Source organism: Engystomops pustulosus, chromosome 5, assembly GCF_040894005.1.
Source record: "Engystomops pustulosus chromosome 5, aEngPut4.maternal, whole genome shotgun sequence".
Classification (NCBI taxonomy): Eukaryota; Metazoa; Chordata; class Amphibia; order Anura; family Leptodactylidae; genus Engystomops; species Engystomops pustulosus.
This window is the reverse complement of record NC_092415.1, coordinates 130,234,214-130,260,401: the sequence shown is the minus strand read 5'-3', so window position 1 is coordinate 130,260,401 and position 26,188 is coordinate 130,234,214. Positions and strand designations below refer to the sequence as shown.

General features: G+C 41.0%; 1 protein-coding gene across 5 annotated transcripts in view; it reads left to right on the top strand.

Moving 5' to 3' along the window:
- Positions 1-26,188, top strand: part of TRIO (trio Rho guanine nucleotide exchange factor) — a 373,142-nt gene that overhangs the window by 242,794 nt on the left and 104,160 nt on the right. For 3 of the 5 annotated variants that reach the window (XM_072153041.1, XM_072153043.1, XM_072153042.1), the window contains exons 38-39: positions 37-129; positions 11,599-11,747. In XM_072153041.1, the coding sequence (XP_072009142.1) occupies positions 37-129; positions 11,599-11,747 (242 nt within the window). Of the gene's footprint in view, positions 1-36; positions 130-11,598; positions 11,748-11,856; positions 12,128-26,188 lie in introns of those variants that run through there. The other 2 variants (XM_072153044.1, XM_072153045.1) reach the window with 2 other exon arrangements.

The window sequence follows — 26,188 nt, the reverse complement described above, 5'->3', positions numbered from 1 at the left end:
GTGTTTGAAAATGTCTTTTTCTTTTTTTTTATTCAGGCCTCTAGATTGCTTCCCCGCCCAACTAGTTCTGAAACTCCTAGTGCTGCTGAACTTGTCAGTGCTATAGAAGAACTTGTTAAAAGCAAAATGGTAAGTGCTGTGAACTGTGTTAAATTGTATCTAACCTCTTCCCACTCAGCTAAGTATGTATCAGTCACTGAGCTTGATTAGTTAACTCTCAATGATGGATATATCAGTCGCTGAGCTGTTGCTGGTTCAGCTCATCAGTGGAGCTGAGCTGGCATCGGGAAGCACAGAGTGTCAGTTGTAACTAACAGCTGACATACCTGTGTAACACCCATGGTCAGAATGAGCTCCGATCGAAGGTATTCAACCTATTAAACAATGCTTCCAGGGGGATTCCCCCCCCCTCCCCCTTGATTGCACCCTGCCTTGCTTTTGGGGGCGGGGGGGTTGCTGATCATTGCTATGGCAGCCTTGGGGTTTGATCAGGACCCCAGGGCTGTATGTTGCCAGAGCTTGTGAGATCCTGTCAGAGGATCTTACAGTCTCTCTGTCAGTCTTTACGTCTGCCTAGGCTGACAGTGATAATACCCTGAAATGCATTATTATTGTTGCAGCATGTCTCCTCCAGAAAGATACTAGTGTAATCTACAACATGTCCAAGAAAGAAAAAAAAATCCCTGAACCAACTGCATAGGAAAAAAAAGTGTTCTATCTCCTGGATACGGTGTGCAAAAAACTATATATTTGTCCCCACATTATGTTTAACCGGTTCGCGACCGCTGCATGGAGAGGGCTCACGGGCTGAGCCCTCTCCATAGCCGGTAAGTCTTTGCTGCATATTGTTTTCACAGGGTGGGCTGCCGGCAAAGCTGCCGGCAGCCTCAGACAGATAGCGGCGCATGGGCGCCGCCATCTTGCCTGGGATCGCCGCTCCCCGTGACGTCATCGGGGGGCGGCGATCCGTCTCCATGGTAGCCTCGGGTCTTCCGAAGACCCGAGGCTATTTCGTTTTAACCCCTTCATTACAATGTGCTGATAGCACATTGTAATGAATGAGGAGGAAAATCCCCATATACTGCCATACTGTAGTATGGCAGTGTATGATAGGATCGATCAGACAACCTAGGGTTAAAGTACCCTAGGGAGTCTGAAAACTAGTAAAAATAAAAATAAAAAAAAGTTAAAAAAAAAAAATTATAATAAAAAAACCTAAAATTTCAAATCACCCCCCTTTCCCTAGAACTGACATAAATATAAATTAACAGTAAAAATCATAAACACACCAGGTATCGACGCGTCTGAAAATGCCCGATCTATCAAAATATGATAACGGTTTTTTAATGCGTTTAACCCCGTAACGGAAATTAGCGCCCAAAGTCGAAAATGGCACTTTTTTGCCATTTTGAAAAATCTAAAAAAATCTATAAAAAGTGATCAAAAGGTCGTACAGTCCTAAAAATGATATCATTGAACATATTATCAAATTTCGCAAAAAATTACACCACCCACAGCTCCGTACACCATAGTATAAAAAAGTTATTAGCGCCAGAAGTTGGCAAAATAAAAAAAAACAGGAGGTTTTAATTTTTGTAAATGTATGAAAACATTATAAAACCTATACAAATTTGATATCCCCTTAATTGTACCGACCAAAAGAATAAAGTAGACATGTCATTTGGGGCGCTCAGTGAAAGACGTAATATCCAAGCCCACAAGAAAATGGCGCAAATGCGTTTTTTCACCATTTTCATTGCATTTGGAATTTTTTTCCCGCTTCCGAGTACATGGCATGGAATATTTAATACCATCATTATGAAGTGCAATTTGTTACGCAGAAAACAAGCCATCACACAGCTCTTTACGTGTAAAAATAAAAAAGTTATAGATTTTTGAAGGAGGGGAGTGAAAAATGGACATGAAAAAACAGGAAAGGGCCCGGTCCTTAACCGGTTAATTCAGCAACATTTTTAAAACTTAAGAAAAAATATATGAATATGGTACCAACTAATTCATACTGACCATAAAGGTTACATGTTTATTAGGCTGTATGTTTAAAAAACCCCATTCCTCCACCCCACCCTCACACACACAAAACAACATTTTCATTAATAGGAAATAGCCACCCCAAAATAGTATCACAGAAAATTTTATCACATTCTGCAAAAAATGAAAAAACCCTCACTTGGCCTCAATGACGGAAAAACAAATATTTTATAGCTTACTAAATACTGTCACATACTATAGGGCGCAACGGTCTGCTGTGCGCCCATACATTTAGTAACGTCCACATGTGGGGTGTTTCTGTGCTTGGAATAAATTGCATGACAAATTAAAGATGGGCTTTCTCTATCTTTTGTAATTTTAGGGCTTACAGTGAAGGTTTTGCTGGGGAACTTAGACCATTCTAAATTTCACCTCTTTCAGTTAATTTGAAGCTCTCTAAGGGTTAACAGGCTTTGTAATAACTGTAAATAGTTTGCTGGGTGCAGATTTGAAAATTGATTCCTAGGGGTTTTTAGTCTAATATATAAAGCAGAGTGTGTGTGTGTGTGTGTGTGTATGTCCACTAAAGGAATCTTCACTGTTGCATTAACAATCACCAAATTTTGCACAGGCAACGTTATTTCTCCTGGCTGCCGTGGCAGTTAGCAACCAATCACGTCTCAGTTGCTATTTTTCCACAGGTCTTTAATATGAGCTCTGAGCTTTGATTGGTTACTATAAGCAATGAGTATAAGGCAGTTGATGTGTGATGTAATATGAAATAATATATTCTCAATTCCTATGATTATTTTCCAGGCACATTCAGAGATGCAGTCTTATCCTTGCAATTATATATTCCAGTCACATTCAGAGCTGTAATCATCTATTCACTGTTAGATCATCTCAGATGCCTACTGCTCTTGCTGTGACTGGACTATCAATCTGCCGTGATCTTTCTTAGTATAACGCTGCTTGTGCATGAGGAAATAAGTTTTCAATTGCACCGCTTACATATGTGGCACTTCAGTCGGAGCTGCAGTCTTATCCATGCTATTATATACTCCATTATCATCCAGAACTGAAATTCTCTATCTACCATTTTATCATCTCAGATTATTGCACCTGTGACTGGAGTAGCAATCTGCCATTATCATTCTTAGTATAAGGCAACTTATGTATGACTAATATGTTTTTAATTGAGACATTGACATTTGATTACTTGTGCTTAGACATTTGTTTTGGCAGAACACAGCAATTATTCACAAACTCTCCATAGGCCATGATGTGCTATCACCTCAGCGATAGGAATCCTTTCTAGAAGGTCTCTTTAGGCACCTATGTAATCATCTGAAGTTCAATTTACTGAGGAGTAAATTATGATATTTTCTACTACTAAGCCTCAGCTCACGACAGTGGTGCCAGAAAAAATCCCAGTGCAGATTAGGTTTGTTACAATATTGACTTCCACCATGTAGGATTTTAACCGGGCACCAGTGATAAAAGAGGTTTTGATAATAATACAGGGGTTGTCTAAGAATGGATTGTCCTAAGGATAAGTGACTAGTATCTAATCACTGGCAACACTTAGCAGGGGCAATGAACTCTACACTTAAAGAGAACCCGTCATGCAAAATAACCCCCCTAAACTAAATATATTTTCATAAACTGCCATTAGAGAGCATTGCCTCTATCACTTCATTGTCCCTCTACATGCCTGTAAACCTAAGCAATGAGGTCCTAAAGCTGTATGCAAATGACCTGTGAAATGTCCAATGAAGCATTAGCATATTCAAGCTGTCCATCTTATTCATGAGTGGGAGGCACAGCCACACCCCCAGTACATGACTGACAGCCTGTATAATGATGTGAGGCTGTATAATGATGTGCTTCCTGGTGCTGGTGGCCACACCCCCTGCAGCCTGTGTGTGCATGTGTGTGTGTTTAGGAGAGATACAGCAGAACATGTCAGATTCATGTGTAGCTGATGTCTGTGTCTCTCACCTGTATATTAGGAGGATGCAGCATGTCAGCAGATGCAGGACACACACTAGCCATGCTTTACTCTACATTACACACAGACATGAGCAGGGGGAGGAGAGGGGAGGGGTAACAGGGGTGACATCACTGCCTCTGACCATGTGACCCGCCTCATTTACATAATAAAGAAAAGATGATTTTACAATGAATAATGTATGAAATAACTAGATAAAGGCTGGGATGGGATCTTTGTGAGCTGCTCCAACAGGTAGAGGTGACAGGACAAGTGGCAGAGACCTGATGACAGGTGTCCTTTAAAGAGTACTTTTTTCAGCAACTAAGGGAAGACCTTACTGACATTTTAACCCATTCCCGACATTTGACGTAATAGAACCGCATGCGGGAGGTGCATTCCCACATTTTACAGTACTATTACGTCCTAAGCGGAGCCGGGCCAGAAGCTGCCGGTGTTGGCTGCCTCTAACACCCGCGATCGGAGATTCCTCCGATTGCGGTTGTTAACCCCTCACAACGGCGTGTCAGGGGCATCTCATGTGAATCTGACTAGGTGAATCTAGCCTAGGTAGTAAAACTGAGTAAAATATTAAAGTAAGGGGTGTGAGAAGGTACAAGGGGCCATTATTGATGGCAGATATGTGTCACCGAGGTGCCTGGCCTCAGTGAAGTGAGCCGGTTAATGTTTAGTCAGGAACCTTAAGATTTCTGACAATTGTTAATGTAGCAAACCTGCTTAATGCAGCTGATCCAGGCCGGCTTTCATTGGAGTAGTCAAGAGCAGGGTGGGTGACTACTCCCACATATCCAGGCCAGGTTTTGGCTGAGAGATAAAGCCAGGAAGCACAGGTGAGCTGGTGATGTGTTTGTAGTCTGGAAGTCTCTGCTATACTGCATGCAGAGCTGGAGGGGTAACACAGCCAAGGACCAGCAATAGTGACATTGTCTGGTTATGCTGCTGGATGGAGACACAACCTACAAAGGACTGTGAGTCGAGCCTGTTTATATGGACTGTATTTTCTGTTAAATGCTGAAGCAAGCGATTCTGTTTCGTTACACTGTTTTTGGAAAGAAATAAAACAGCTACCTGGACTGTTACTCAAGTTGCCATTTCAGTTGATCCCCTACAGGGGTTAAAATGATCTTTATTTTGCAAATATCACTAGAGGATTGAGATTTGAGAATTTTCTTTCGTGGGAAAACCCCTCTAAGACTTAGACCCATTTTTTGTATTCTTACTTGTGTCACCTACCGTATATACTCGAGTATAAGCCGATTTGAGTATAAACTGAAACCCCTGATTGTAACACAGGGCGCCGGGCTCCCTGTAGTATATAGCCGGCCAGCCCCTTGTAGTATATAGCCGGCCGGGCCCCCTGTGGTACAGAGCCGGCCGGGCCCCCTGTGGTACAGAGCCGGCCGGGCCCCCTGTGGTACAGAGCCGGCCGGGCCCCCTGTGGTACAGAGCCGGCCGGGCCCCCTGTGGTACAGAGCCGGCCGGGCCCCCTGTGGTACAGAGCCGGCCGGGCCCCCTGTGGTACAGAGCCGGCCGGGCCCCCTGTGGTACAGAGCCGGCCGGGCCCCCTGTGGTACAGAGCCGGCCGGGCCCCCTGTGGTACAGAGCCGGCCGGGCCCCCTGTGGTACAGAGCCGGCCGGGCCCCCTGTGGTACAGAGCCGGCCGGGCCCCCTGTGGTACAGAGCCGGCCGGGCCCCCTGTGGTACAGAGCCGGCCGGGCCCCCTGTGGTACAGAGCCGGCCGGGCCCCCTGTGGTACAGAGCCGGCCGGGCCCCCTGTGGTACAGAGCCGGCCGGGCCCCCTGTGGTACAGAGCCGGCCGGGCCCCCTGTGGTACAGAGCCGGCCGGGCCCCCTGTGGTACAGAGCCGGCCGGGCCCCCTGTGGTACAGAGCCGGCCGGGCCCCCTGTGGTACAGAGCCGGCCGGGCCCCCTGTGGTACAGAGCCGGCCGGGCCCCCTGTGGTACAGAGCCGGCCGGGCCCCCTGTGGTACAGAGCCGGCCGGGCCCCCTGTGGTACACAGCCGGCCGGGCCCCCTGTGGTACAGAGCCGGCCGGGCCCCCTGTGGTACACAGCCGGCCGGGCCCCCTGTGGTACACAGCCGGCCGGGCCCCCTGTGGTACACAGCCGGCCGGGCCCCCTGTGGTACACAGCCGGCCGGGCCCCCTGTGGTACACAGCCGGCCGGGCCCCCTGTGGTACACAGCCGGCCGGGCCCCCTGTGGTACACAGCCGGCCGGGCCCCCTGTGGTACACAGCCGGCCGGGCCCCCTGTGGTACACAGCCGGCCGGGCCCCCTGTGGTACACAGCCGGCCGGGCCCCCTGTGGTACACAGCCGGCCGGGCCCCCTGTGGTACACAGCCGGCCGGGCCCCCTGTGGTACAAAGTTTTGCGGTTATTATAAAAAAAAGTGATAAAAAAGGTAAAAAGGTATAAAAAAAAAAATTTTAAATCATATAGTTTTCAGGCAGATAGTTAAACCACCTAAATAAGTTGCTGGATAAAATTTCCAAATTTCCAATCTGCACCACTCAAACTATCAGAAACAGCTTTAAGGAAGATTGTTAACCCCTTGAGATCTTCATAATAATTAAATAAAAATGGAAATGAAATTTAGAATGGTCTAATTTTGTCGGTTATATGTTCATTCAGCCTAAAGTTTACACATTTCCAAAAGATAAAGAGAAAACCCATCCTAAATGTGGATGTTACCTGTTGTACAGGCGTACGTCGAGCCGCAGAAAGGAAGGGGCGCCTTGCAGCTGCCAATTTTCTCCTATAGACATTGCCACCTACCGTATTTTCTGGAGTATAAGACGCACTTTTTAGCAAGAAAAAATCTTGCTAAAAAGTGGCTGCGTCTTATAGACCCGAGGTCAGGAGGATCCAGCACTGCCAGACCCTCCTGACCGCTGTAATGGAGATCGGGTGATGCCCTGATGTAGAGCTGCATCCAATCTCCCAGAGAGGATAGGCTCCGTACTACTCTTACCTCTCCCTAATGTCCTACAAGTCTAGGACCGGCGGTGATGTCAGAATCATGTGACTGATCACGTGCTTCTTACATAACCACAGGTCTCATACTGCCATGCTGCACTGGGACAGGGTAAGAAGAACGGAAATGGGGGAAGTATGTGTGTGTATGTATATGTGTGTGTGGTTCTGTGTGAGTGTGTATAGGTGAGCCGAGTGTGTATGTGGATGGATGATGGAGAGCCGAGTGTGTATGTGGATGGATGATGCAGAGCTGAGTGTGTATGTGGATGGATGATGCAGAGTTGAATGTGTATGTGGATGGATGATGCAGAGTTGAATGTGTATGTGGATGGATGATGCAGAGTTGAATGTGTATGTGGATGGATGATGCAGAGTTGAGTGTGTAAATGTATGTCTGTGTGTGCTGTGCTTTAGTGCGACCAACAGGGATATTTTAATTGGTGTAAAATATATTTTTCCTTTTTTTGGAAGCCTAAATCTGGGGTGCGTCCTATAGTAAGAAGCGTCTTATAGTCCGAAAAATACGGTATTTGTAGGCTATAAAATTTTAGCTTTTCCGTTAGTGGGGCCATGTGTGGCCAATTTTTTGTATTTTCTAGTGTTGCGGTTGGTATCCCTTATTGTTGAAAACATATAAAATTTGTTTTGGGCTTGGTGGAGTAGAAAAGCATCAATTATGTAATAGATTTTTCACTTTTTTTGGTGTTCACCAAATAGCCCAATAAACACTTATTTTTATTCTATGGGTCAATAATTTTACAGGAATACCATACTTAGATATGTTTTCTTATGTTTTACTAAATTTCTCAAAATTAAACCTAATATGGGGAAAAAATCTATCTTTGCGTAGTCTTTGGCATAACACTTTTTTTTATTTTTTTTACTATGGAGCTGGTTTATGTCTTGTTTTTTGCAGGACATGTGGTACTTTGCAACAGTATAATTCTGAAGTAGATGTTTTTTGATCACTTTTAATTGCATTTTTTGTGGGATGAAATAGGTAAAAATCTAATAATTTTTGGCTAGTTTTTAATAGATTTTTTTCATGGCGTTCATCATGCGGGTTCAATAATTATTTTTATTCTAGGGGTTGTTATGGACGCTGTGATATTATTTGTGGGGGGATTGTGTAATGATTTTTACTTTCTTTCACATTTATATACCATTTTATGTATTAATGGGGATTATGGCATTTTTATATTCTTTTTTTTTTCTTTAATACCTTTTTTTTTATTCCACCATGGCACATGAACAAGCAATTAACTGATTGCTTGTTCATGATAATACCCTGCAATACTGCTAGCTGATCAGATGCTAGCCTCTGTTTTATGATGCGGGCTCAGCTCCGATCTCGAACTGCGCCGGCATCATCACTGTGTCCGATATATCAGATGCTGAGCATTAAAGCCCACCGCTCTGCTAAAAGGTTAACAACTAGTCACATATTTTAAGGCCACACATATACCCCTTTAATTAGTGCTTAAAAGTCATGTAGATGGCAAATGCTTAATGTTTTACCCTGTTTCCCCTAAAATAATACATCCCCCGAAAATAAGACCTAGTACAATTTTGTTCAATCTTATAAATATAAGGCCTCCCCTAAAAATAAGACCTAGCAGTCACCATTGCAGCAGCTCCCCCCATGCCATACATTAGTATTAGTAAATCTTTTAGATGCTGCAGAAGGTTGTGCCATGGGGAAGAATTCATGGAAGTAAATCACTGGTTGTTGTGCTGCAAATGTGAAACCTGCAGCTTCCAGGATAATAATGGTCATTTATGGAAAGTGCTTTTACCCAAACATGAGAGATTGGGGCCAATGATTCTAATAGAAATGGAGTCACAAGAAATACAGCATGAAATTCAGAGTTTGGAGACTCATAAGTATGTTAGAGAAGTTGATTTTTTTGTTCAATGATAAATGTAAATTCTTGTTCATGGAAAAATAAGACATCCCCTGAAAATAAGACCTAGTGCCTCTTTAGGAGCAAAAATTTATATAAGACACTGTCTTATTTTCGGGGAAACAGGGTAGTAAAATTGGTAGTAACAAGAATAATGGGAAGCCCATAATGTTCTTAATGTATACTTTACAACTATTTAACACATTGCCACTGTATAACAGTTAACCCCTTAACGTTCTGCGCCGTAGCTCTACGGCGCAGAGCGTTAAGGGATGTATGAAGAGGGCTCACGGGCTGAGTCCTCTTCATACAGAGGTGGGGGTTGTTGCATATTGCAGCAAACCCCCACTGCTAATAACCGCTGTCGGTGCTTGCACCGATCACGGCTATTAACCCTTTCATTATATTGCAATATATGGTAGGAACGATCTGACCATCTAGGATGAATGTACCCTAGATGGTCTAAGAAATAGTGAAAAAAAAAAGTTTAAAAAATAAAAAAATTTATAAAATATTGAAAAATTCATATCACCCCCCTTTCCCTAGAACTGATATAAAACATAATAAACAGTAAAAATCACAGACACATTAGGTATCGCCACGTCCCAAAATGCCCGATCTATCAAAATATAAAAACTGTTACGGCCGGCGGTGACCTCCGAGACGGGAAATGGCGCCCAAATGTCCGAAATGCGACTTTTACACCTTTTTACATAACATAAAAAATGAAATAAAAAATGTTCAAAATGTTGCACAGACCTCAAAATGGTAGCAATAAAAACGTTGGCTCATTTCGCAAAAAATGACACATCACACAGCTCTGTGCGCCTAAGTATGAAAAAGTTATTAGCTTCAGAATATGGCAACATTTTTTTCTTTTTTGTACACATTCGTTTAATTTTTGAAAATGTATTAAAACACAATAAAACCTATATAAATTTGGTATCACCGCAATGCCACCGAACCAAAGAATAAAGCTGAGCTGTTATTTTGAGTGCACAGTTACAGTTGTAAAAACTGAGCCCACAAGAACGTGACGCACGTGCAGTTTTTTTAAAATTTTTCCACATTTGGAAATTTTTTTCAGCTTCGCAGTACAAGGAATGTTAAAATAAATAACATTACAGGAAAGTAAAATTTGTTACGCACAAAATAAGCCCTCACACAGGTCTGTATATGTAAAAAAGTTATGGATTTTTGAAGGTGGAGAGCGAGAAATGAGCAAAAAAAACCTGCGTCCTTAAGGGGTTAAAGTGGTATTCCTATTTCCACATTTACATTCAATTTGATTCATTTGCCATATGTAAACATTTCTTCAATTGGATGTTATTAAAAAAAATGCTTCTGTGTGAAGATAATTTTTCATAAATGTAGTCATTCTGTTCCTTAGAAACGAGTAAGCCTCTTTAACCTTTCCAACCAATATTATAGAAGTACAATGAATAATTTCAACTGTTCCAGAAATAATCAAGTAAAACAATGCCTTTTAGGCCAGTTCACATCATGTTGGGTCTTCAATTGTTTCTCCTATTCCTCGGATACGACCACCTCACATTTTGGCAGCAGTGGCCAGACCGCGTTCATTACCACAGAACGGCTGTATGACATACAGTAACTCCCGGACATTTCATATACAAAAACCTTTTGTTTCTTTGTGCAATCCCTCCAGCAGAGGTGGCTGTATCCGAGGAAGCTATCTCGTTTCTAACGGACAACATGACTACATTTATGAGAAATTATCTTCACACAGGAACATTTTTTTTAATAACATCCAATTGAAATGCTTACATTTGGCAAATTAATCCAATTAAATGAAAATGCCCAGATGGAAATACCCCTTCAACGTTTTCCTTTTGACTGGAGTATTTATTGAATGGAGTCCATTCATTTATTGAGTATTTATTGAATTGGACTATTGGTTAAGTTCAAATTCAATATACTGGTCCTTATAACAAAGCAGGCAGCACTTAGCTCCTCAAATAAATGTTTTATGCAGTCCTTGTAGGTAACACTTGGTTGGTTTGTACTTCCATAGCTATTCTTATTGACCATGTCCTTGATTTTTTAAGCTGTGCGTTCCTCGAAGTCAAGACCTACCTAAAGAAACATAAAGAAAATTCAAATGGCAGATTATATGTTTCTGCTTAACGAGCATAAGATGCTGGCAGATTATTGCTATAATCGTTAGGGATTTTTTTCCCCATTCCTGTAGAATGTCTTATTTCTGGTTTGCATTCTTATTTAACTCTTTGCTGTTGTAAGCCTCTTTAACCTTTCCAACCAATATTATAGAAGTACAATGAATAATTTCAACTGTTCCAGAAATAATCAAGTAAAACAATGCCTTTTAGGCCAGTTCACATCATGTTGGGTCTTCAATTGTTTCTCCTATTCTGAGCCAAAACTTATTGACTAAGCCTAGGGAGGGAAAAGCATTGGTCACAGCCCTCCAGAGTAATGAAATGCCAACCAACCACCCCCTAATTATAAAATGCCCCATGCTGCTCCCCTAGTAATTATATGTACCCCAATCGTTAGGGACCATTATTTCGTAACCAAGGATTTTTCCATTCTTGTTGATATTATTAGGACTAAAGTAGGATCATGTTGAGTTAAACAGTGATCACATGTAACTTATAAATTCCATGCTAGAAATGTTGAATTCTTGAATGTCTATTTCTTAATATTGGGGTTTTACAGGCTTTGGAAGACCGTCCAAGTTTTCTTCAAGTAGACCAGGGGGACAGCAGTAGCCCCTCTTTTAATCCCTCAGATACATCTTTACTGTCTTCTGCATCTCCAATTGAGGAGATGGAAGAAAAGAAGTCCAGCTCCTTAAAGAGACGACAGTAAGTAAAATTACATTTTGTAATATAATTGCAGATTTTAGAAATATTGTAACTGTAAAATAGGACTTTATGCGCTCATACTCACTTGTAAAATCCTTTTCTTTATGAGTCTGACCCTGCAGACAGTGAGATAATACGTTTATTAAAAAAGCAGTCAGAACAGCAAGGAATAAACAGGCTGAAAACACACAAGAGTAAGAAACTGGAAGAGCAACAAAAGTTACCCAGGGATCTGCATGAAAGAAAGCTTGTTAGTGGTTATGATAATTACTCTGTGAGCTTTCCCAATACGGAATTAACCAGTTGTTGAAAAAATAATTGGACATGTGACCATTTTCCATCCTGTGTCTCCTCCACAGGGATATTTTAGTGTATGTCCTCAACAATTTTCCAGGCATTTCTGGAATTACAGCATAAAGAATTATACTAAACCCCAAAAAACACAGATCTCCTAAATGTAATAAATGAACATGTTCTATATTTCTCAGATGTCTGTCATATGTTAACATGAATACATAATCATAAAATCACTAAAATTGAAATAACCAAAAATCTGCTTTTCAGCAAGAAATTTTAAAGCCTGAAAAAATAGAGCAAAAAAACAGGTTAAAAAGTAAAGGCAACCCTAATAACGTATATATTTGAAAGCAGACAACATGGCAGTTGCATTTGTTTTGATTAACAGATTGGTTGACAGCTTGTACAACCATCATGAAACTTTGTGACTGTACAGTACTGTACAATGAAAACATATATTTTTACATAAAACTGACATCAAAGCAGAGGTTTATGCACAAAAAGGGATTTAAAAATAACATAAAGTGAGCAGATTTATATATACGCAATAATACATAATATCAACAAGAATTTACACTCCCATGAATGCTAAAACTTAAACTATGCAATATTTGGTTGCAATCCACAATTGCATTTAAAAATATTTAACGCACAAGGGAAAAAGCTTCCATTCAGTAAGTCATTTTTTTTTTCATAAGACACCGCCTTTTTAAAAGAAAAAACAACCCACAACTTTTTAACCCCTTATTGACATGGAAAAGGCTTTAAAGACTCACATGTGGCGGTTTAAGGGCCATAACTTCCTTTTTCTTTTTGGAGTGCTACCTTGAAATGTTTTGCTGCATTTTTTCCAGGACACGTAGGGCTCGTTTAAATGTAATAAAAGTTTTTAAAGATTTTTTTTTTAATACTTTTTTTTTGTAATGTAAAGTATATACAGGCGGTCCCCTACTTAAGGACACCCGACTTGCAGACAACTCATAGTTACAGACGGACCCCTCTGCCCACTGTGACCTCTGATGAAGCTCTCTGGATGTTACTATAATCCCAGACTGCAATGTCCAGCTGTAAGGTGTCTGTAATGAAGCTTTATTGATAATCCTTGGTCCAATTACATCAAAAAAATTTTAACTCCAATTGTCACTTGGGCAAAAAAAAAAAATTTGTCTGGAGCTACAATTATAAAATATACAATTCCGACTTACATACAAATTCAACTTAAGAACAAACCTACAGAACCTATCTTGTACGTAACCCGGGGACTGCCTGTATTTTTTTATTTTAAAATGAACTCAAAATAAACATTATTAATAAATACCTTATTTTGTTTCGGTTGTTTTGATATATAATATGTATATATTTCTCAGGCAAATGGGGCGACTATGCAATGTTTTTTGTAGTGTAACAGGATTTTTTTTTATTATATTGGGAAATGTGAATTTATTTTTAGAAATATTTATTAATAATACTAATGGAGAATAATTAACTCCTTAAGGACGCAGCCTGTTTGTACGTTAAGGCTCAGTCCTTTTTGTAAAAATGTGACCAGTGTCTCTTCCAGTGGTAATAACTTTTCAACACTTTAAGATGTCTCTGTGATTTTGACATTTTTTTCTCGTGAGACATTGTAGTTTGTTAGTAGTATCATTATGGTGTAGTTTGTTAGTAGTATCATTATGGTGATCCGTATCTTTTTTGAGGTGAAAAAATGTAATAATTTAGGGAAAAATTAAAAAATGACAATTTTTAAAGTTCCAAATGTTCTATCTTTTAGAGATAAAAGTAACACCACAAACGCCGGCGGCGTTTAAAAGACGGGCGCCGCCATCTTTTTTACGATTGCCGCGCCCCCGAACGTCATCGGGGGGCGGCGATCGGTTGCCATGGTAGCCTCGGGTCTTCGTTTGACCCAGTGGCTCATTGTAATGAATGTGCTGCAAAAATGCCATATATTGCAATACAGAAGTATTGCAGTATATGGTAGGAGCGAACTGACTATACAGGGTTAATGTACCCTAGATGGTCTAAAAAATAGTGGAAAAAAAAATAGTTTAAAAAATAAAAAAAATTTATAAAATATTAAAAGTTCAAATCACCTTTCCCTAGAACTGATATAAAACATAATAAACAGTAAAAATCACAAACATGCCCGATCTATCAAAATATAAAAACGGTTACGGGCGGCAGTGACCTCTGAGGCGGGAAATGGCGCCCAAATGTCCGAAATGCGACTTTTGCACCTTTTTACATAACATAAAAAATGAAATAAAAAATTATCAAAATGTCGCACAGACCTCAAAATGGTAGCAATGAAAACGTCGCCTCATTTCGCAAAAAATGACCCCTCACACATCTCCGTGCGCCAAAGTATGAAAAAGTTATTAGCGTCAGAAGATGGCAAAAATGTTTTTTTCTTTTTTGTACACATTCGTTTAATTTTTGAAAATGTATTAAAACACAATAAAACCTATATAAATTTGGTATCACCGCGATCGCACCGAACCAAAGAATAAAGTAGGCGTGTTATTTGGAGCGAAGAGTGAAAGTCGTAAAAACTGAGCCCACAAGAACGTGATGTGACGCGTTTTTTTTTCAATTTTTCCACGTTTGGAATTTTTTTTCAGCTTCGCAGTACACGGCATGTTAAAATAAATAACATTACAGGAAAGTAAAATTTGTTACGTACAAAATAAGCCCTCACACAGGTCTGTACACGTAAAAATGAAAAAGTTATGGATTTTTGAAGTTGGAGAGCGAGAAATGAGCCGAAAAACCCTGCGTCCTTAAGGGGTTAAAGAGAACCCCTCATGCAAAATAACCCCCCTAATCTAAATATATTTTCATATACTGCCATTAGAGATCATTGCCTCTATCCCTTCATTGTCCCTCTACATGCCTGTAAACCCAAGCAATGAGGTCCTAAAGCTGTATGCGAATGACCTGTGAAATGTCCAATGAGTCCAATGGTCCAATGTCCAGCTTATTCATGAGTGGGAGGCACAGCCAAACCCCCAGTGCTTGACTGACAGCTGCTCCATGTGCTAGCTGGTAACCACGCCCCCTGCAGCCTGTGTGTGTGTGTATAGGAGAGATACAACAGCTCCAGGCAGCCATGTTATAGAAGAACATGTCAGGTACTTGTGTAGCTGATGCCTGTGTCTCTGTGTATTAGGAGGGAGAGCATGTCAGCAGATGCAGCACAGACACTGCAATACTTTACTATACATTACACACAGACCCGAGCAGGGGGAGGAGTTGGAGTTGGAACAGGGGTGACATCACTGCCTCTGACCATGTGACATGCCTCATTTACATAATAAAGAAAAGGTGATTTTACAATGATTAATGTAAGAATTGACTAGATAAAGGCTGGGGTGGATCCTTGTGAGCTGCTCCAACGGGTAGTAGTGTCAGGACAAGTGACACAGACCTGATGACAGGTGTCCTTTAAATGTGCACATTCAGAAGGAATTTGAGGCAAACATAAATACCAAAATTTTTGCCCTCCTCCTTCAAAGTATAATAATACCTGACATGTGGATGTCAACTGCTTTTTCGTCGCACAGCGATGTCCAAAGCAGGATTAGTGCTATTGGGTTTTTGGCAGGCCAATTTGGCTACAAATGTTTTGTGGTGCCAGAGTGCTTGAAGAGCCCCTTAAAGGAAACCTACCACTTCCAATAGGGCTTCTAAGCAGCAAACGCCGTGCACCAGCTCAGGGTGAGCTGGTGGCGGCGCTTATCTTCGTTATATGTTCTTAAACAGTTTTGGGCTGGATTCACACGACCGCAAGGGGGACGTGTATACGGCCGATATATGTCCCCCATAGACGATAATGGGAGCGCGGCGCCCTTCGGGAGCGGTACGTTTTTTTCAGGGCATACGGCTCCGTCCGGCATGTATCTCTATGGAGAGGGCCGGGGGTGAGCAGCGCTCTCCCCCTCCTCCTCTCCCCTCGCGCTGACGTGTGCTCGCCGTGCTACGGTACCACGGCACCGGTCGTGTGAATCCAGCCTTAAAGCGTTCAAACGCTTTAGTAATCTTTATATACGAAGTAGCTTCACCGCACTGTAGTACATGCTCAGCGCACCATGTGTGCGACCACTTCCTATTCAGGAACATGCACGGTTGTGCGCATAGTGCACCGAGCATGTTTCAGCGTGCGGTGAAGCTACTTGGTATATAAAGATTAAGACTAAAGCGTTTAAACGCTTTAAAACTGTTTAACCCCTAGGGGACACAGCCTATTTTGGCCTTAAGGACGCGGCCCCATTCTTCAAATCTGACCTGTGTCACTATAAGTGGTTATAGCTTTGGAACGCTATGAGATATCCAGGGGATTTTTAGATTGTTTTCTCGTGACACATTGTACTTCAAATTAGTTTAAAAATTTGGATGATATCTTTTGTGTTTAGTTATGAAAAAAAAACAAAATTTGGAAAAAAATTGGAAAAATTCTTTATTTTCAACGTTCTAAATTCTCTACTTTTGATGCAGATAGTCATAGCTCCCAAATAAATTCATAACTTACATTTCCCAAATGTCTGCTTTATGTTGGCATGGTTTTTTAAGATTCCACATATTTTACTAGAATGTTATAAGGCTCAGAATTTAGGTATCATTTTTCACATTTTTTGTAAAATCACCAAAACCCGCATTTAGATGGACCTGCTCAACTTCTAATTGACACTGAGAGGCCTAAATAATAGTGAGACTCGTAAATTACCCCATTGTGAAAACTACACACCTCAACGTATGAAAAACCACTTTTAAGAAGTTTGTTAACGCTTTACGTGTTTTATAGGGGTTAAAACAAAATGGAGGTGCAGTCTGCAAATTGTAATATTTTTTCACAATACACCCATTTTGGGTGGAAAATTAAACATTTACAATGGATTAAATGAATAAAGGCTCCACAAAGTTTGTTACCCAATTTCTCCCGAGTACACGGATACTCTATATGTGGTGGTGACCTGCTGTATGGGCACACGGCCGGGCATAGAAGGGAAGGAGGCGCCATCCAGAGCAGATTTTCTATGTCACATTGTACAGGCTATAATTTTTTCTTTTTTTTAATGTGGACCTATAGGGGCTTATTTCTTTTGCCACATGAGATGTAATTTGGGAAAATCTATAGGCTAATTGGTGAGATTTTATTAACTCTTTGTTGGTGGAGGAAATGAAAATCATCACTTTTCAGGAAGATTTTTATGGGTTTTTTTTTTTTGCCCGTTTACCATACCATAAAAATAGTATATTATTTTTATTCTATGGGTCGCCACGATTACAAAAAGACCTCATTTATATAGATTTTTTATTTTTTTCCCATTTTTACTGCATAAAAAGTAATTTGGCAAAAATGTTGTTAATTTTAGCATCACCGTCTTTCATATGCATAACTTTTTTATTTTTTGCCTCACAAATCTGTTTAAGGGCTTATTTTTTGCGAGAAGGATTGTTCTTTTTAGTGGTCTTATTTTAGAGTGCATAACATTTTTTAAATCCCTTTTTAGAGCATTTTTATAGGGTATTAATTGAAAATGATCTTTTTTCTGGAGCTTTTTTTTGTTTTGTTTTTTTACGGGGTTCACTTTGCGGATCTAATAACGATTCTGTTTTATTATGCAGATTGTTACGGACGCAGGGATACCAAAGTATGTGGGGTTTTGTGTATTTTATTCAATTGTACTGAATAAAAACCATTTTGGAGAAAATCTTGTTCATTTTAGCATCACCATCTTTTCATATGCATAACATTTTTATTTTTCTGCTGACAAATCTGGTTAGGGGCTTATTTTTTGCGAGAAGAGTTGTTCTTTTTAGTGGGCTTATTTTGGAGTGCATAACATTTTTTAAATTACTTTTTAGAGCATTTTTTGATAGGGTATAATTAAAAATTATCTTTTTTCGGAACGTTTTTGCGGTTTTTTTTCTACGGCGTGTACCGTGCGGGTCCAGTAACGATTCTGTTTTATTATACAGATTGTTACGGACGCGGCAATACCAAATATGCGGGGTTTTTTGTGTTTTTGTGTTTTTTATACTTTATTAAGTGTTTTTATGGGAAAGTGACATTTTAGGGGCTTATATTTTTATGTATTTATTTTTTATTTATTATAATGTGTAGTGTTAAGTGTTTTTGCATATTTTTACTTATACATACTTGAACTTAAACCAGTGATGCTCTGATCACTGGTTTAAGTTCAATACACTGCTCTACAATACTATTTTATTGTAGAGCAGTGTAAACTGTCTGAGCAAGCTTGCGCATGCTCAGACAGTTTACAGCCAGACCCGGAAGGGGTCTGGCTGCCATGGAGACCGGGCAGGTCCGGGGCACATGCCAGTCCTCGGAGCTGCCCAGAAGTGGATCGGATCCCCCGGTAAGCGGCACGGGGGATCCGATCCACAGCGCAAACACCCTTACACGCCGCGGTCATGTTTGACCGCGGCGTGTAAGGGGTTAACACCCGCGATCGGAGCTGACAGCTGACAGCCGCTGCTTCTGGTACCGGCTCCGTTCGTGAGCCGGTGCCAGAAGCAGGACGTTATAGAACGTCCCCGTGCGCTAAGCATCTAGCCCCGGGGACGTACTATAACGTCCTGGTGCGCCTAGGGGTTAAGAACATAATGAAGATAAGCGCAGGCACCAGCTCACGGCATTTGCTGCTTAGAAGCTCTATTGGAAGTGGTAGGTTTCCTTTAAGTAACAGTATAATAGAAAAATAGAAAAAGATGTCACCATTTAGGAAACTACACCCCTAAATGAATTTATCTAGGGCTGTACTTAGACTTTTAACCCCCAACATGCTGGAAAAAAAATGTAATACAAAGTAAATTGTGCAGTAAAAATTGCATTTCTTTCTCAAATATATTTTGCCCAACTTATGCCACTTTAGACAAACACCCCATAAACCATTCTGCAGGTTTTTCCGAGTACGGCAATACCTCATTTGTGCCAATAATAGGCCAGCTGACCACACAGCAGGGTTGAGAAGGGAAGGAGCGAAATTTAGCTTTTGGATCTCACTTTTCACAAGTTTGGATTTGGAGTGCCATGTCATGTTGGCAGAGCTTGTGAGGTTCCAATGCAATTAAAAGCAATTGAGAGGAGACGCCATTTTGGAACCTACACCCCTCAAAGAATTTATCTGGGGATATGGTGAGCGTTTTAACCCCAACATACTGACCTAAATCTAATGCAAAGTAAATGGTGCAGAGTAAAAATTGTGTTTTTATCTCAAAAATGCCATTTATAATGTATTGTGCCAATATAAATATATTGTGCCCAACTCATGCATCTTTAGAAAACACCTCAAAAATCATTCTGTGGGTTGTCCCAAGTGCGGTAATACCCCATATGTGCCAATAGTAGACAGAATTGGCACACAGCAGAGCTGATAAGGGAAGCAGCGAAATTTTGCTTATGGAGCTACGTTTTCAGTAGACCAGTGTCTACCAGTGTACCAGTACGAGAAGTGACCGCATTTTAGAAATGGGCACCCTTCAAAGAATTTATCTAGTATTTTATAAGCATTTTAACCCCTAAGATCCTGGCTCAAATGTAATACACGGTGAATAGAGTGCAATAATTAAGTTTTTTTTACTCAAATATATTAGTGCCAATGTATTTTGCTAAACTCATGCCACTGAGGATAAACATCTGAAAAATCATTATCCGGGTTATCTACGTTATGATGATACCCCATATTTGCCAATAATCTTCAGGATTATTTATTATTATTTATAGCCTTTAGAGCACTATTTTCAGTAGACTGATATTGGGGGGCCCCTGAGGTACCAGTACAATAGAAACCCACAAGAAGTGATCCCCCTTTTTAGGAAAGGACAACCTTCAAAGAATTTATCTAAGGCTGTATCAGCATTTTAACCCCTGAGATGCAGGCCTAAATGTAATACAAAGTGAATGGAGCGGTTTAAAAATTGCATTGTTTTCTCAAATTTGCCATTTTAATGAGAAATGTATTTAGCCCAACTCATGCCACAAAGGATAAACACCACAAAAAAATAATTCTGCGGGTTATTACGGGTACGGCAATACCCTATGTGTGGCAATACCCTATGTGTGGCAATAGCCTACAGGCTGAGAAGGGACAAACAAAATTTAACTCCCTTTTCACTAGACTGGTGTTGGGGTGCCCCAGAGGTATCAGTACAATAGAAACCCCTAAGAAGTGACCCCATTTCTGGAAAGGACACCCCTTAAAGAATGTATCTATGGTTGTATAAGCATTTTAACCCCTAAGATCCTGGTTCAAATGTAATACAAATTGAACTGTGTAATAAATTGCATTGCAATTTCTAAAAATTTGTCATTGTAGTGTCAAAATTATTTTCCGCAATTCATGCCACTGGAGACAAACACCCCAAAAATCGGGGTTTCCCTTGACGGCAGTACCCCTTTGTGGCAATAATCTACAAGATAGAGCCATGGCAGGGCTCAGAAATAAGAACTTCCATTTGGAGAACAGACATTTTACATATTTTTTGTTTTTGGCATCATGAAACATTTGTAGATGCCTTTACGGATGAGTACAGTAGAAACCCTTGAGAACTGACCCTCTTTGAAAATTGAACCCCTCCATGAATTAATCTAGGGATAAAGTGAGTATTTTAACCCCATAATGCATAATGGATAGTGCATAGTACGAAGTATCTATTATGGCATCTTTCTCTTAGCTCCTGCCACAGGAGACCAATACCTCAAAAATCATGATGTGGGTTCTCCCAGGTACGGCAATACCCCACATGTGGCAATAATTTACAGGCTGGGCACACAACAGGGCTTAACAGGGAAGATGCGGCATGATGAATAAGCCATGTGAGATTGCATCGTTCAGGGTAAAATGATATAACTAGGGAGGTGTGATTAATTCTAAAGCAATTCTTCATGTATAACCCTGGTTTCTAGGAGCACATGTCACACTGGTATATGGGTTGTTTTTTATGTCCCTTTTGGAGCACAGCCTGCACCTCTTCTGTGTCCTGCACTTGCTGGCAGTTTTGGGAACTTCTCCTGGAAAGTGCTGCCATGGTATAATGGTACAATATGTGTGGCCTCGCTCTCAGAAGTACTTGTACTCTCCCCTTCCTTGTCTCCAAAGATCAGCTGCTTGACTACCAGCTCTTGAAAATCCACAAAAGTCCCCCTCTGGCCTGCACATTGATTTAGCACGTAAGCATTATAAAGTGCCATCTGCATGATGTGCACGGCCAGCTTCTTGTTCCACACCCTCGAGTTCCACATGGCGTTACATGGCTAAAGCACCTGGTCCGACAAGTCCACCTCTCCATCTCCCATTGTAATCCAATAAACATTTAGGCTTGGGGGTTTTTGGACCGGTACCTCGTACAGGGGCAGGGGTGCTGGTGTGCCCATGTATTGTTGTTAGTACAAGGACCTCTTTCTTGTCCTTGTACTTGACACACAATACTGAGTTGCTGCATTGTGCTTGGCTCTCATGCCTTCTGAGCTTTTCTCCTAGCAACGACTTCAGGAGACCTCTCTGATTCCTTCTTACAGTGTCGCATGCCGCAGTATTTCGGGAATCGAGGCACATGAACAGGGTACCGCTGGTATAAAAATTGTCCAGGTAGCGGTGGTAGCCCTGTTCCAGTAGTGGGTGCACCAAATCCCAGACTACTTTTGCAGAAAATTCCAGAAAGGGGGGGGGGGCATTCTGGGGGCACTATTTTGGAATCCTTCCCTTAATATAACCTGAACCTAAAAATGTACCCTGATGCACTCTCACACAGCTTATACATCTTCACGTCATACCATCTTATTGGGCAGGCACTGGTGGAACTGTAGGTACCTCTTTGGAGTATACACTTCCATAAATCCGGCACTCAAATTGTATAAGGCTTGGTCCATATTAAACTATCAAAACTGGGGTCATCTCTAGGTGGGCACTGTGCTTTGTCGGCAAAATGCATTGAATGCATTCAAAGAGCATCCTACTCCTCACCATGTGTAAAATTGAGGTGTGGTACAATATGTCTGTGCTCAAATAGTCCCTGATTGTGGGTTTACTAGCCCCATAAGAAGCACTATGGCCCAATATTTCTCCATCTCTGCTGCACTAACAGGTGTCCACCTGTGGGATTTTACATAAAAAGAAGTGGGGTTTTCTGCAATATGTCGTGCAGCATAGAGATTGGTCTGGGATACAATCGGACTAATTAGGTCCTCACTAAAAAAAAAACTTAGTATAACCGTCATTTAAATAAAAAAACTTTGGATATGTTGTATGGCAGGTAATTTTAAGCCCTTTTGCAATTGGATTAGTTACCTGAATCTTGCTCCTTCCTCTTGTATTCTGCATTCTTCCTCTAGATGTCAGTGATCTCTCATATGTCTGTTACTATGGACATTCCGTCTTTAGAAAGAAGCTGAGACTAGGAACAAGAGACACGCCCCCCTCCCCCTACCTGCACACAGCTGATCACCTAATAGCTCAGTGCAGGGAGAAGCCATCACTAATGTAATAACCAAGCACCTGAACTTATCTCTCTTCAGCCTTCCCTACACTTGTGTTTAACCCAATAATCCACGCAGACAGAAACTGCAGCAGCAGATGATAGCGATAGATAGCGATATAGATAGATAGCGATATAGATAGATAGCGATATAGATAGATAGGGATATAGATAGATAGGGATATAGATAGCAATAGATAGATACATGAGAGATAGATGATAGATATTAGATAGATAGATAGGAGATAGATAGATAGGAGATGGATAGATATTAGATAGATGGATAGATATTAGATAGGAGATGGATAGATATTAGATAGGAGATAGCTCTGGTGTCATTGGTCAGCAGGGGCTTATGATGAGGTGGCAGGCTCCGCCCCTCCATCTTACTGATTGTAGTTTTTTGAGAGCCGGAAACCATGGTTGCCATGGAACAAAAAAAAGATACTAAATGAGGACCGAGAGGCAAAATATTTTGAGTAATGATTCCCAGGGACACCTGGAGCAGAATTATGTATTTTAGTTTTTTTTTTGTTCAAAATGACTGTTACACTTTAAAGTCAAATGGTCTGAGCCCTGCCTTGTCTCTGCGTATCCCAGGACTGCCAGTAAAATCAGGAACCTGAGAGAATCAAAAGCAAATGGATAGAATACAAGAATACTTAAATTGCAAAAATCAATGTATAGTAACAAGTTATGTAAATTACAACAATTCCAATTATCATGACATCTTTATCATATAGACTACACAAAAGTAGAGCAGGCACCACCACAATGTAAGCAAATAATGTATCCACGCATCCCAATAATTGATGCAACAATCAGAACAAGAAAAAAGTTGGATGCGTACAGGAAATCACATTACCAAAAAATCCATTTATTGATACAAACAGTAATAATAACAAGACAACAAATATAAAAACACTTAAAACATACACCCAGTGGGTGTATAAAGCTTCCAAGGGTAGTAGTCCCTTACACTCCCCATCCACAATGGTAAATTACCATAGTCGGTCCTAGAAAAACCTCTAGATGGCGGCACACATGTCTCTTCTACAATTGGGTATTGTAAGAGCAGGTTGAGGGTTTACCAGGTTTTACTCCACACTTTATTGTTTTGCACAGAGCACTTTACTGCATTGCCGTCATCTAGAGGTTTTTCTAGGACCGACTATGGTAATTTACCTATAAATAATTGTCTATCTTTGCGAATTACTGATTGTGGATGGGGAGTGTAAGGGACTACTACCCTTCGAAGCTTTATACACCCACTGGGGTGTTTTTATATTTGTTGTCTTGTTATTATTACTGTTAGTATCAATAAATGGATATTTTGGTAATGTGATTTCCTGTACGCATCCAACTTTTTTCTTGTTCTGATTGTTGCATCTTTATCATATAGACCATGAAGATGAAGACTGTTTTTGAATATCCAAAATAATGAACTAAAATTGAATAAATTTACCTAACCATGAGACGTAAAGGAAATAGCATTTCTTTTTATACTACAGCATCTCATCTTCAGGAAAGAATACAGAGAGAAATGTCCTCCAGAGCTCTGAAGGGAACATCATGCATGATCTCCTATAAAAGATTAAGATCCCTCTGGGACATAAGATTATACCAATTGGTCAAATGAACAATCCTGTAGTAGAGCACATATCAGGATTAGGCAGCAACAGTCCTGGAAAAAGAGGTGAAGAGCAAGTTTATCATGCTGGCATTCCTCACACCAATGGCTAAGTTACATATTCTTCATGAAGGCGGCTTCCTTTCCTAAAACTGCAAAACTTCAGGATGAGAGAGTCATAAGTTTAACCTTGTCTAGGAAATGCCATGAATCTTAGGCAAGTAGCAAGATGGCTTCTGCATACGAAGCTCAGTAGGGTTAGTCAGATGATTGAGATGCTGTTTTGTTTTAATGATTGTTTAATGATGTTTCTGACTATGCTGGGTAGGAGGGGGGGGTGTAGTTAGGTCTACAGGCGGAAGATCACCTAGACCAGTTAGGGACCAGCATTTAGATGGCCCAAGCCTCAGACTCCCACATTAAAAGCACTATTATAGGAACCCCACGAGTTTCACATGCAGTGTAATTTTCCACACCCTAAATATGAACTGTGGGCACGACTGGAGATTAAAATATTAAACTTTTGGATAGTTTCACAACTTCTCGGGAACGGGGTCCAAAGTAGATGATCCTAAGGCTCCCAGCATGTTGATCAGGTGTGCTGCTTCTTCCCTTTAGATATTAGTCTGGAACACTCCAGATCATCTTGCCAGAGAGGGGACACACCTGCATGTCAGAGTTTGGCTTACAATCATTGATCGTGGTGGTAGATGTCCTTAAAGATTGCCCTGGCTCCAAATAAAGAAAAGATAAAGCTCTGATTCAAGATACAATGACATAAGCAAGAATAAAAGGAAGTTTCAAATACCGTATTTTCCGGGCCATTAGGCGCATTGGATTATAAGGTGCATCAGTCCGATGCGCCTTATATATGTAATAATTCCATATATAAGGCGCATCGGACTATAAGGCGCAGGGTCCGGGGGCGTGGCGGAGGTCCGGGGGCGGAGCGGAGACCCGACGCAGAACGCGGGGAAGGTGAGGGGGAGGTGGAGAATGGCATACTTACATAGGTCCCCGCTACCGGAGACAGCAGATCTCCAGCGGGAACTGCAGACCGACGCGGCAGAAGTTGTTCGTGCCGCGTGGTCTGCAGTTTTTGCTAGAGATCTGCTGTCTCCGGTAGCGGGGACCTATGTAAGTAGGGTCCGCTGCCCTCCTATAGGGCGCACCGGACTATAAGGCGCACTTTGGATTTCCAAGGCTTTTATGTGCGCCTTATAGTCCGGAAAATACGGTATAATAAATCCAGATGCTTGTGCTATATGATATAAAGAATTGCTACCTTTGCACTGTCAAAGCAGTTGTTATATATCTAATAGAATTTCATTGCTGTCTACAGTATGTGGGGAAAAGCAACCAGCCCCTATACTGTAGACTCAGCCAACATAGATTCAGTAGTGTACACAAAAACTTTCTAAAATCTTTCTAAAACACTGCACTATAATAAAGGAAAATCTAGAAATATGGCAATAGACAATATAAACCCAGAATTAAGCAACCACTTTGAAGTTCTAAAAAAAAAAATACATTCTAGATTTATAAATTTAAAACATTATATCCTAGCATAGTAAACCAGGGACACTTACTCTTGGATCCAGACACTGTTATTTCTTTTCACTGGTTGTTACAATTAGCAACACACTGCTTACCCTCCCGCTGCTCTCTCCCCCTCCCTTTGCTTGTGTAATCTAGCCGCAGCAGTTTCCAGAGCTCCTCAGTGATGTCTTTTCACTGGTTGTTACAAAGAGCAAGTCAACAGAGCAAGTCTCCCCTCCCCCTGCATTTCCTGCTGCTGGCAGATTACACAGGAAGAGGAAAGAGGGAGAGAACAGGGGAAGGTGAGCAGTGTTCCGCTCAATGAGAGGTTCATTACCATAATTTTAAAAGTTCATTCTAAAAAGAAGAAGGCCAAGGATAACAAATATAAAATGATTACCACAGTCACAGAGCCATTGATCTATTTGCAAGTGTCTCTGGTTTATCATGTTTCATTTTGATGGTAGATTTTCTT